This window comes from Telopea speciosissima, chromosome 4 (assembly GCF_018873765.1).
Source record: "Telopea speciosissima isolate NSW1024214 ecotype Mountain lineage chromosome 4, Tspe_v1, whole genome shotgun sequence".
In the NCBI taxonomy this organism is placed as follows: Eukaryota; Viridiplantae; Streptophyta; class Magnoliopsida; order Proteales; family Proteaceae; genus Telopea; species Telopea speciosissima.
Window position 1 is genome coordinate 30,359,338 of NC_057919.1, and position 12,909 is coordinate 30,372,246.

Sequence of the window (12,909 nt, forward strand, 5' to 3'; positions counted from 1 at the left end):
TTGGTCGTGTCTTTTGGGGCTTTTACACCAATGGTATTATAACATATTATTGGTATTTTTAAGGGTCCTTGGCATACCTAGGGTCTAGCTTGGTCCATTCTCATATGAATATGCAAGTATGCAAATGCAAGTGTGCGAGTGTTCTAAAGCAGTCTAGGTGCACACTATCATCTTTGAAGTTTTATCTTTAGTCTTCGAGTTTGTTTTGGCTTCGATATTCTCTTTTGCCTTGACTTGACTTTAATCTTATATCTTGTCTTGAAGCTTTACCTTGACTTGACTTGATAAGCATGATTTGTCTTGTTCTCCACAAGCCAGTCTTGATTCTTCTTCAAGTATTGTTACTCCAATAGAATAGTGTCTTGCTCATTATCATTATGAGTAACTACAAAACGTTGCATATATGTTAAGTATATTCAAGTGTTTTTTATCATCAAAACTTAGTTGTGAACGAATCGGGAATAATATGAGATTCTTGAATAGGCAATTCCCCAACAATCTCCCTCCTTTTAAGGATGACAAACAGTTGATTCTCAAGATAAAAAATTTATCATGAATCATATAAGACTGAGGTTATCCGAGCTATATTAAATAATTAGATAAATCATATCAATGTCTCATCACTAATTCAAGCCTTTAAAACTCAGCATATAACGAATATTCAAACATTGAGAATGACATATAACTATATCTTTCTCCCCCTTTTGTCATCAACAAAAGAAGGGGTTAGGTGGGTAAAAACTCCCCCCTAAAGTATGCATGACACAAATGTAAATGCTCCCCCTGAGCAAATGCATAGATATAAGTAAAATATTAAATAATCCATAATAGCCAGATCAACTATATAAGTAATAGAATTCAAACATGCATATAGAGAGAACAGAAATCAAGACATTAGTATGTCAAGATGACTATTAAAGTAATTGTTCAAAGCTAAAAAGAAAGACTTAAAAGTGTTTAGTAGAGTCATCCATCAAAACTAAAATGCTTTGAATCATATGGCATAAAGAAGAGATCTCTAATCATCAGCCTGAGGAGGTGATGGTGGATGGTACAATCCCAATGTCTAAAGCTAGGAAACGCAGTATTGATATTACATGTTTGTCACCAAAAAAGAAATCATTTTCCATTAGTCACCTCAAGGGATCTCGGACTCATTACTACTTACTTGATTGCTAAGTTCAATAGTAGGTGATATCTCTTCAGCTATTGGATTACTTGGACTTGGGGGAGCAGTTCCAGTGGAAGTTGTTGCTTGATCAAAATTCCCATTTGTGTGTTCGGAAATGACTGAGGGACTCCTAGTAGCACCCATGACATCTGGAGTATTTTGGATTTGGAGTTCACGATTCCTGAAAGTAAAACATTCGAAATCCTTCCTCATAAACTGCTCTATCATGATGCCAATTCTCTGCCGCAGGGTAACTTTCTGATCATTATTCTTCCACATATTTCGATACCTCCAGAAAAAATGAATCAAAAATGCAAGGAATGCTATAAATGAAATGGTTCCAGTGATGAGGAATAGGCCCCAAAAGCTCTTTACTGTAAGACTGCCTGAAGTTATAGTGGTGCTAGAGTCTGGGCAATTGGTATCTCCAAACCACATTTTCTCAATCTGTGTCATTTTGTCTCCCTCTGTTACATTCAGGATTGCCCTTGAAACATCACTTACTAGAGGAGAACCTCTTGGGAAGACCTATGGAAGTTACAAATTAAATGAATCATGATAAACATTCATACAACTTAAAAGCCAGTAACATTACATAACAATGTGTGTGATGGGGGAAGATGGGAGAAGGAAAGAGACTTACAAAGCCAAATCCACCAGTCTTGTATGTGGGGCCAACCATGCTGTAATTAGAACAATATTGTGAGAGAAAAAGCTTGAGGTATGGAATCTCATCAAAAGCGGCGGCAAATCCACCGTTGGCAGTGCCTTTGGATAAACCATCATCCAATTCTTGTGCAGTACTATACACTTTAAGCTTTGAATCATCGAAGTTCATCAGTTTCAATAACCCGAACACGAATGAGCCCTCTTGGTAACCAACATTCTCCCCATTTTTCAGTAGCTGTTGTACATCAGTTATGGTTGGTTGGAGCTGCTGAACTGTGAGCATTGATGTCAAGCTTGCTGTGTAACTTGATGTGAGGATAAGGACAACAAATAGCCATATAATCAATATAAATCTCGCAAGATTGCTAATCACCTTCTCCTCTGCATCCATTAAAACATTCATTAATGATTTTCGGCAACCAAAAGATGGAACTTTTATTGGAATATGCTTAATTCAGATCTGGCCACACTGGGTTTTTTCTATCCATTGGCATACCCTTTATGTCAAATGTCTGGGACATACTGAATAGTTTATGCTTAAAAAAAAAAAACAAATTAGAAATTAAAACATATGTTACATAATTAATTAAAATGATATTGTGAAAACTCAGTTAATTATGACATGAAATACTTTGTAAGCAAGTAGATGTTCAATACACTAAGTTTATAACTCCGACGCTCAACTCACAAGCTCATAGACACTAAATGGAAATAACAGTATAAGAGTATAGTTATCAAGGCCACGATGTTGATGGACTTACCCTTCTGAAATTGTTTATATGAGATAATTTCATTTTCTTCAGGGAAAGACAGTTCTTGATAATAGAAAGATGAAAAAAAAAAAATTGGAAGAAGACTGAAGAGAGAACTTACTATGTGAAAAAACCATTGTGGAGAAGGAAAACCAAAAGATCATTCCCACTTGGTGATGAAGAGGACCCCTAAAATCATCATTTATTCGATGTTCAAGGGCCCAGATCACAAAGCCTGTGAAGACAAAAAAAGCTGCAGTTGTTAACCAAAGATCTGTGCTCAGAGGCTTCAAGAATACCCATGCATTCTTCCTATATTTGTCTTTGATTGGCACCACCATTGACACACCGGACTCGGTATATGGCTGTGTAAAATCTACATACAAGGATCTATTTGCAATAATAGTTATATCTCCCACAACAGCATCAAATTTCTGTTCAGCATTCAAAAAGGTATTATAATCCCTTATTTTAGCATTAGGATAAAACAATATATATCATGAAACACAAATTAGACCACCACAGAGTAGTTCAACTTAATTACCTGGAGATAAACTTGGTAGACAATATCATTGTAAGTCCCAGCACTTGTGTGATCAGCTTTTGCAAATGGAATGTACTCATAAGGGACTGTATATGGTAATGCCCCCATTACTGCATCAAACACTTGAATGCAGTACCCAGTGACTGTGGATGCATTAGTATTGTCCCATTGCACATTCACGAAATCTGTAAACACATCCTTCCCTGGAACTCCAATCTTCAACTTCTTTTCATTTGTAGGAATCTCCCAACCCTTGGGTACAGTGGTTGAATCACCAGGCCATATGATAGTACGAAGCTTCTTATCGTTTAAGCTTGGATATGTCTCTGTCTTGGTCACATTCAACTCATGGAAAAGTCCATTCATTGGTGTCCAAAACCCTATATCCTTTTCACTTCTGCCTATTACATTCACTATTTGAAAGATTGATGATTGTAGTTGCCCATCAACAAGTTTAAATTCCCCACTCAAACCTTCAAACTGGGTATTTAAAATCTCTTCTCGAAGTTCCAAACCTATTTGAGAGACTCGAAGAGATTCTACACTGCTAATGTTCAGGGAAAGTTTAGACTTCTGTGAGCTGGAATTCACCCCTGCAACTTTCTCTGCTGCCATTGCCAATGCCCAAGCAGTATCATATCCCCATAGTTCATAAATATCTAGTTTTGCATTGACTGTATCTGGGTTCTCTTGTAAGAATTTCTTTTTCCATGAAACTTCAAAACTGTCAAGTTTTTTGGATCTCTGAACATGGGGCTTTACTCCCAACACACCTTCCATAGAATGAATAACAGAACGATCCATGGAACTTAAGAAATTTGTCAGCCCATCTGTGATGATCCAGACATAACCTTCACTCATCATTCCTACTTCTTTTGCCTTCAAAAATAAGCGAGAGCCAAGAGAGGGTAGCATGTGCACAACAAATACTCTAGTTTGCATTGTCATCAATTTGTATAGCTCTTCAAGAATTTGATCATCTGAGGCATTAGGAGATATAACACTTCTGTAGGGGATGCGAGTATTGATTGCTTCAAAATTATCAACCAGATATGGTATAATTCCATTACCATACTCGCTGTTTTCATACACAGGTACAGCTTCCCTCCAACCAAATGCTTGAACAATTGCAGCAATGGCTTTCACCTGAGCAGAGTCGTTGTATGCAGTGCGGATGAAGAAAGGATTAAGATCAGAAGAAAGCGAAGGGCTTGTTGCAGCAAAAGAAACAATAGGAACCTGAGCTTTGTCTCCAAGATCTGCCATGAACTTGGCCTGTCCTGAGTTGTCTGGTCCTATGATGGCTTGAACTTGTACATTTTCTATTAGGTCCATTGCTGTGTTCATAGAAAACAAAACTTGAAATTTAGCTACAACTTTTTTAAATCCTTTTTCCTTCCTATATCTTCATCCATAAATTCTGCTTCCCAATTTAAGGATTATATTAGAAGTACTCCTAATGGAATTAACACAAGAAATAGACAAAGAAAGCAATTGTACTGGAATTCCAATCGAAAAGAATAGAGCAACATTGATCTTCTTCAGATAAAAATTTTAGACTACTGTAATCAATTTTGATTGGAATCTTAAATTAATTTTAAATTTAGAAATAAACAGAACACTACTTAGATTTTGTTTTATCTAAGTAGCGGGCTAGGGAACTGTTGCGTCAAGAACTAGGCCAGCTGACCTTCGGGGCCTGCAAGAAGAGGGTTAGCACAAAAGTGACCGACCCATGCCGGTCTCGAACACTCCGATGCCAAAGTTACCTCTCTTAGCAATAGATAATCAATCAGAGATTCAAATAGAATCCCTATAGGGAGAGATATCACCTCATATTTATAATCACCATTAGGAGAGGCTGCAGCAGAGAGGAGTGTCCTGTTTCGGTAAGAATTCTCAGGAGGAATCTTCAGGCGAGATTGGAGTCCCATGCGCGATTTTAGGGGTGGTGGCCTACTTATCGGCCTTGTGGATAAGTTCATGTTAGTTTCGCCCCTTATGGATAGGATAGTGGTGCATAGATCATGGGACCGTTACACTTTTCTCGGAGGACGTTAGGCTGGTTGTTGATTATCGAATGATCGGCTTGATTTGAACCGTCCCTATAGAGACAAGTCGTACTTGACCGTGTACTTCCTGGAGGCTGAAGTGACCTTACCAAATCTTGTATGCACGATCCCCCGTAATAGGTGGAATGGTTCCCGAGATTAACACGTCCTCCGACCCTAAAGGGTCGGTTCTCTCCCGACCTAAGAGATCGGTCTCAGTCCGTTAGTTCTGGACTCATCACTTGCCCCCCACTCCCCTGGAGCGCTTGCGCTCCAGGGTGAGTCAGGTCCGATCCTTGTTCAGGTGCTATCTAGACGTTTCATTTTTCGAGGGGACTTTAATGCCCTGCCATCTTTTCTGAAAAAGTGAGGCGTGACATTTCGATTCACGAGCGATACATGGGTCTAAGTAATGATGGCATCTCAGGCAGCCCTGCTGTCACCTGTTCTCGACCGTTGATCTCTGTCGATCTCAACTGTTGGCAATGTCCCTTCGTTTCTCTCCTTCCATCTATAAATAGTGGTACCCCACTTCATTCCTTTCGCGCTTCTCTGCTTTCTCCTTAGAGAAATTTCTCTCAGCTCGTCTGGTGCTTTCTGGTCTTTGGCTCGGTCAAACATCGCGTCTTATTTTGTGGCTCGGCTTGGAGGTGTATTCTATTGGAGCTTTGTTTGTCAAACTGACCAATAAGTTCTTCTAATCCAATGTCTTCTAACAGTTCATACCGAGGTCCCAACGCCGATCACCATGAGATTCTAAGGATAAGCGTGAGCCATGACTTAGGAGTGAATTATGAGGATACCCAAATTAACCAACTCTCTGCCTTTTCGGTTCGAAGAAATTCGAGGCCCAATTCTGCCGTTCCCAAAACCTGGCCTCTGCTTCGGCTGCGGCCCAGAGAGGGGGCATCATCCAACCCACTCAACCCCTTCTCGAGCGAGTAGCAGGTGGGGCTCAGGCCCTAGAGATTGAGGAGGCCTAGGTTGAGGAAGAGGATGACGAGTTCGAGGGATCCATCATTGGAGATGTCACTCTTGGCGTTAACACCTATGTTAGTGTCCTCAATAATTAGTCTCTGCAGGCCATTAGAGATCGGTTCCTTATCCCTTTCGACATCGTTCTTCGTACCCTGGACGAACACGACAAGGCTTGTTACTTTTGGGCCGTTTAGGTTTGCCTATACAAGAGTGCCTTTACCTATTGTCTTCGCCTCCTAGCCCATTCATTCGTGGTTGACATTTTGAACCATTTCACACTCTGCTCGGGATAACTACTGGCGAACTCATGGAAACAGATCTTTGGTTTCTTCATATTCTTCACCTGGCTCCACCGCAAATCCTCGGCCGATCTCTTCGCTTATTTTTTCATGTTGAAAAAGTTTGTTGGGGGATGGTACTGCATGTCCTTGTGTGGCTTGAAGGGCTCCCCCAAGACCGAGCAGGTCCTCAGTCACATGCCCCAGTTGGTGAAAAACTGGAAGGATCGATACTTCTTTGCTTTATTTGCGAGAAATCCTTTCAAGTTAGAGTGGAGGAATATCCAACTAAAGCAGGTACAATCACATACCTGAGTTGAGTCTGTACGATCAGGAATCTCTGGCTGCTAGTCTGAAAAGGGAGATCTTTGATATTCGTAGGCTTCTGCGGGAGGATGTATTAGTCTAGTGGAAGTTAAGTTCCCCCCCCCAAAGTGAGTATTCTCGGTCCGGAGGATCTGACCAGCTATTTTTCTTCTTATTTGGTTCAACATTGACCATTTTTTCTTTTTCTTGTACAATGGATATCACTCTTGACCGCAACAAGTTTCGAATAGTGGCAGCTCAGAAGAGGAAGATTGCTGAGCAGAGGCAGAAGGAGAAGGGAGGCCCCTCCTTCGATTTGCCCCAAGACAAGGGTCCAACCACCGATGCCTAACCTCAGGAACGGAGGGGCTCGGCCACTGCCCCATCTCCTTCGAAGCAGAAGGAAAGGGAAGACCTCGAGGCTGATGACACGGCTCTTCAGCATCGGTCGAGGAAGTCTTCTCGCCCAACCGATTAGGCAGATTGAGGGAAGCAGATCCTTGATCTTAAGGATGACCCCAAGGTCCCTGCAGGCCAAGAGAAGGATGACCGCCCTATCCTCATCCCCAGATGGAAGATCCGTGAGGGCGTTTCTTGCTTCAACGACGAGGTCGTGGCTCGGGAGTGGTTGGATCGAGCTCGGTTGCCCAGGGACAGAACTGCTCTAGCTAGGTTCATTGATGTGGAGTTGGCCAGCTCTCTCTACTTCGAGACAACCATTGTAAGTCTTTTACTCTACCTTTCTAAACCTTTATCGCTCATTTCTGAAATTTGTTTTCTGCGTTTAGGTTGTCTCCAAGCTGGTCGAGTTGGCACTTTGATTCGAGAAGTACTGTGCCCTGTATTTCCAAGGGAAGGAGAAGCGGGAGGAGATGGAGAGGCAAATATCAGACCTCACACTGGAGAAGACCGGTTCATCAGATAAGTTAACCGAGGGAGAGGAGGCGGTGAGAACTCTAATCGACCAGAAGGATTCCCTGGAGAAGGAGGCTGAGGATGCCAAAGAAATGACCGGGGATCTGCAGAGGGAGCTGGACGAGCTTCAAAATAAGACTGCCGTGGACACTGAGGTGATCTATGCACAAGCTGTGGAGGATTTCAAGAAGTCCCTCAAGCTCAAAGAGTATATTGAGAAGTGCACGAAGCATGTGTACGGCTTCAGAGTGGATGACACAGTGAAGCACGTCCTTGGCAAGGACCAGACCTTCAATTTTGACGACTTCGATGCTTATGTTCCTCCCCAAGGCAGGGTTGTCGTTGCTGCTGGCGGTCCGATTGAGGTCGGGGTCAGAGTCAACCAGATCCTTCGTGCTGTGCCTCAAGAGCCTAACCCTCAAGATCCTTTAGCTGACCCTACGCTTCCTCTCTGATTCTGATCCCACCCGACGTGCTTGTTGAACGCCTTCTTTTTTTTTTTAACCCTTTTGTACGGGGTAACTTGAACCCATGTTTTGTAAGGGACTGCGAGGCCGGGACAATGAATTTTTACTTCTGTTTATTTTGATGGCTCGGTTTGTCTTTCTCGTTAGCAGGTCCTTGCATTCTGATCACTTAGGCACAACTCGGTCTATATATATATTTTTTGAAAGTGCAACTACCGTTCCGACCATCTAGAATCAATTTTCCTTACCTCAAGGAATATTTACCGTCCATTAGGGTTATCTGTTTATGCCTCAGTGAGGACTTTTATGCCGACCATTGAAGGTCAATCTTTAGTGCCTTGCTAAGGACTTTTGTGTCGACCATTTAGAATCAATCTTTAGTGCCTTGTTAAGGACTTTTGCACCGACCATTTAGGGTCAGACTTTAATGCCGATCTTCGGAATCAGTCCTTTATATATTGGAGAGCTAATAAGAAAAGACGAGCTGTGTTGAACTGGAGAACCGTACTTTATTGAGTTTCTGCAGATGTTACAAGTCTACTGATAGAATTTTTTCAAATTCTCCGAATTCCAAGGTTGGGGTATCTTGTTGCCCCCAGGAGTCTTTAAGAGGTACGTTTTAGGGTGTATTTGCTTGGAGATTATGTATGACCCTTCCTAGTTTGTCGAGAGTGTTTCTTTCTTTCATTAGTTGTGAGGTCTTTGCCTTTTTGAGGACTAAGTCACCTGGCCTGAATAGCCATTCTTTGACCTTGGAGTTAAAGTACTGGGCCATCCTCTGCTGATAGGCTACGTTATTAAAGCGGCTTCTTGTACTTCATTTAAAAATCTAGGTTTACACGGAGTCCATCCTAGTACGTTCGTTTGTTGAAGTTTAGTACTCTGTGGGATGCGGCGAGCACTTCAACCGGTGCTAGGGCCTCGGTTCCGTAGGTCAAGCCGAATGGCCTCTCTTCTGTGGGTGTACGAACTATAGTCCAGTATGACCATAAAACACTTAGGAGTTCATCTACCCATCTACCTTTTGCTTCAGTCAGCCTTCGCTTTATTCCGCTTAGTAGCGTTCGATTTGTTACTTTTACTTAGTCATTTGTTTGAGGGTATGCGAACGCTACTGGCTTGAAAGCAATATGGTAGTGCTCGCAAAATGCCTTGAAGTTCAGATTATCAAATTGTTTTCCATTGTCAATGCCAAGCACCCATGGCAGTCCAAACTGTTATATTATCTTGTCCCTGAAGAACTTCTCCATTTACTTTTCAGTGATCTTGGCTAGAGGTTCAGCCTCGACCCACTTTGTGAAGTAGTTGATGGCCACAACCAAGTACTTCCTTCCTCCAGAGGCTGGTACAAAATCTTTGAGGATGTCCATTCCCCACATCGCGAATGGTATTGGACTGAGGACTGAGGTCAGCTGGGTAGCAGGCTAGCGTGGGATGGGTACGTACCCTGATATTGTTCACATGTCTTTACATACTTAATTGCCTCCTCCTGCATCCTTGGCCAATAGAACCCTTGGCGCAATATCTTATATGCTAGTGCACATCCACCCATATGAGTCCCACAGATGCATTAGTTTACCTCAACCAATGTGTATTGGGCTTTTCTCAGGCCCAAGCACTTCAACAATGGAGCTGTAATGGACCGCATGTAAAGTTTCTCATCGACCAGGGTGTACCTCACGACCCTGACTCTTACTTTCCTGGCTTCTGCTTGGTCCTTGGGCAGGATATCATCCCTTAGGTAGTTTATGATGGGGTCCATCCAGCTCGGTTCGGTCTCAATCTGGGCCACCTCTTTTTCTTGGTAAGATGGTTCTTGCAATTTCTCGACGTACACAGACCCCCGTTCAGTTGTGCCAAATCATCATTGGAAAGTCGAGAGAGCGCATCTGCTGCCACATTCTTGGTTTTTGGTACTCATCCTATCTCAAACGTGTCGAACTTTTTGATCATGACCTGAGCTTTAGCCAAATAGGCCACCATCTAGTCATCCTTTGCCTCGTATTCGTCTTTTACCTTGTTCGCGACTAATTGCAAATCACTCCTTACCTTTAAATTCTCAATTTGGATTGCTTAGGCTGTCTTCAGTCCTGCCAGCAATGCCTCATACTTGGCTTTGTTATTGGACACCGGGAAACCAAAACATAGAGCGTATTGTATTACAAAGCCGTCTGGATTGGTGTGTAGGAACCCTGTCCCACTTCCTCCTTTATTGCTCAAACCGTCCACAAACATGGTCCAGGGGGCCTTGGTTTTGTTCCCCGTATTGGTTTCTCCTTCTTTTTGTTCGTCCTCGGTCAAAGTGCATTCAACTAGAAAATCAACGAGAGTCTGGCCCTTTATTGTCGTCCTTGGCTGATACTCAATCTGGTACTCGCTTAGCTCCACTGCCCATGCTATTAGTCATCCTAAGACATCAGTCTTGTGGATCACCTTCTTCAGCGGCTGATCTATGAGCACTATTATAGGGTAGGCTTGGAAGTACGGCCTCAACTTCCTCACTATGAGCAGCAAAGCAAAGGCCAACTTCTCGATCCTTGGGTATCTGCTTTCCGCATCTAAAAGGACGTGGCTGACATAATATATCGGCCTTTATCTTTTATCCTCATCTTTCAAGAGCATGACACTGATAGCAACGGGTGAGGTGGCTAGATATATTGATAGCTTGTCTTGGGGCTCGGGTCGTGCTAGTAGTGGTGGGCTGGAGAGGTATACCTTGAGATCCTCAAATGCTCGCTGACATTCCTCCAGCAAGGCGAAGTCTTTAGGAGTTCTAAGGTTTTTTAGCGTCTTGGAAAACGGTAGACACTTGTCTCCGGATCTAGATATGAATTGGGCCAAAGCTGTGACTCTGCCATTCAATCTCTGCACTTCTCGTACCATCCTTGGTGGTGCCATTTCTTGGATTGCTTTGATCTTAGCAGGGTTGGCTTCTATCCCTCTCTGTGACACCATGTATCATTTTCTTGAACTGACCCCAAAGCGGCGCATTGGGTTCAACTTCATCAGATTTTTCCTAAATACTAAAATACTTCCTTGGTCAGATATATAATCCTGAGCTCAAACACTTTTGACAAGCATGTTGTCGACATAGACTTCCATGTTCCGACCGATCTGGTCTCGGAACATGTGGTTCGCCATTCTTTGGTAGGTCGCTCCCGCATTCTTCAGGTCAAACAGCATAACCCTATAACAAAATTTCTCTTGGTCGGATCGAAAGGCCGTATACACCTCATCTTCTTTCTTCATCAGGATCTGGTTGTAGCCCGAGTAGGCATCCATGAAGCTCAACCTTTCATATCCTGCGGTGGCGTCAATCAGGAGGTCTATTCAGGGAAGTGGATATTCGTCCTTTGGACAAGCCTTATTCAAGTCAGTGTAATCAACACAAATTCTCCATTTCTCGTTCGGTTTTGGTACCATAACGACGTTGGCCAGCCACATAGGGAACTGCTCTTCCTGAATGAAGCCCGATGCTTTGAGTTTCTCTATCTCTTCTTTCATTTCTTCCTATTGATCTGGGGCAAAGGTCCTCCTCTTCTATTGGATCGGTTTCCTTGAATGGTTAATATGCAGGGCATGCTTAACTACATGCCGGGATATACCTGGCATGTCCGTTGCCGACCACACAAAAATGTCGGCATAGCCTCTCAGGAAGGTCTCGAGCTCATTCACTTCTTTGCTACTTAACAGCGTTCTGGCTTTGACCGTCCTGGTAGGATCAGTATCACTAATCGTGACGTCGATCAGTTCTTCCACGGGATCTCCCCTTTACTATTTTTATTCGTCGTGATTGTCACTAACTTCAACCGTGAAGGCCACTCCTCGGTAGTTTCCGTTGACTTGTTTAACAAACATCGTGTAGCATTCTGTTGCCTTCTTTTGCTTGGTCTGGCATTCTCCTACTTTGTTCTCGGTGGGGACTTCATCTTCAAGTGTTTGGTGGAGATGATCGCCCCAGCCTCGTTTAAGCTGGGTTGTCCCAGAATGGCATTGTAGGCAGTCGTGACCCGAACCACCATGAAGTTGACCTTTACAGTCTTTTGGCAGGGGGCCAGCCCAACCGTTACCAAGAGCTCTACCGAGCCTTTGATTTATGCGGGCGACCTTGAGAAACCATAAAGAGGCGCACTCTCTGGTTTGAGGGTGCCAGGCTCGAACCTGAACTATAAGTATGCATCGTATGATAGCAGGTTTACTGAGGCTCCTGTGTCTACGAGGATACGGTGCACCGACCTCTTTGCTATCACTGCCTAAACCACGACCACATAGTCGTGTGGCCAGCTTAGCCCTTCGAGATCTTCATCCGAGAAGGAGATGGATGAGCAAGGCTTCGCTTTTTTCTCTACCGTCTCCGCCATGCCTACGAACCGGGCCTTGGCCTTGGCCTTGCGGATGGATTCTTGCCCCGATCCTCCACTAATGGTGAGTATGCCTGGCTCGGTTGACATGTTGATGTTAGCTCGAACCTATGATCTTCTCGCCGGTCTTCTCGGGGTCCATCTCATCATTCTTGTTCGTCACGATCTCTGGTCGATCTTCCCTCCTCGGCTCGGCATGAGTGGCTCTCGACCTCGAGTTCCTTCTCTCCGATCTTCCCCTTTGATATACGTTGGAGGTGACCTTCTGGATCACGTCATCTATCTCCCTTTTCAATTGTCGACAATCTTCGATTGTCGTGCCCGACATCCTTATGGAACTTGCGAGTATTTCTTCTAGTTTTTATCTTTCGGTCTCGGCAATTGCAACAGTCCTCAATCATGGACTTCCATGAGGAT

At 43.4% G+C, this 12,909-nt stretch overlaps 1 protein-coding gene across 1 annotated transcript; it reads right to left on the reverse strand.

Annotated features, from left to right (window-relative positions):
• Positions 1–1,138: 1,138 nt before the first annotated feature.
• Positions 1,139–5,808, reverse strand: LOC122659184 (glutamate receptor 2.7-like). Its single transcript, XM_043854322.1, has 5 exons — positions 5,642–5,808; positions 3,137–4,541; positions 2,714–3,026; positions 1,815–2,221; positions 1,139–1,699 (listed from the first exon to the last, which is right to left on the reverse strand). Exons 1-5 carry the CDS (start codon positions 5,806–5,808, stop codon positions 1,139–1,141), a joined length of 2,853 nt encoding a protein of 950 aa, XP_043710257.1.
• Positions 5,809–12,909: the final 7,101 nt, after the last annotated feature.

What these genes read in the sequence shown, in the direction of transcription:
- LOC122659184 (XM_043854322.1), bottom strand. Translation starts at nt 5,808, where the DNA reads ATGTTTGACCGAGCCAAAGACCAGAAAGCACCAGACGAGCTGAGAGAA. An exon ending in GAGATCGACAGAGATCAACG is followed by an intron (nt 4,542 to 5,641) that starts GTCGAGAACAGG and finishes TTATGGATGAAG; the next exon opens with ATATAGGAAGGAAAAAGGAT. An exon ending in AGACTGGTGGATTTGGCTTT is followed by an intron (nt 1,700 to 1,814) that starts GTAAGTCTCTTT and finishes TAACTTCCATAG; the next exon opens with GTCTTCCCAAGAGGTTCTCC.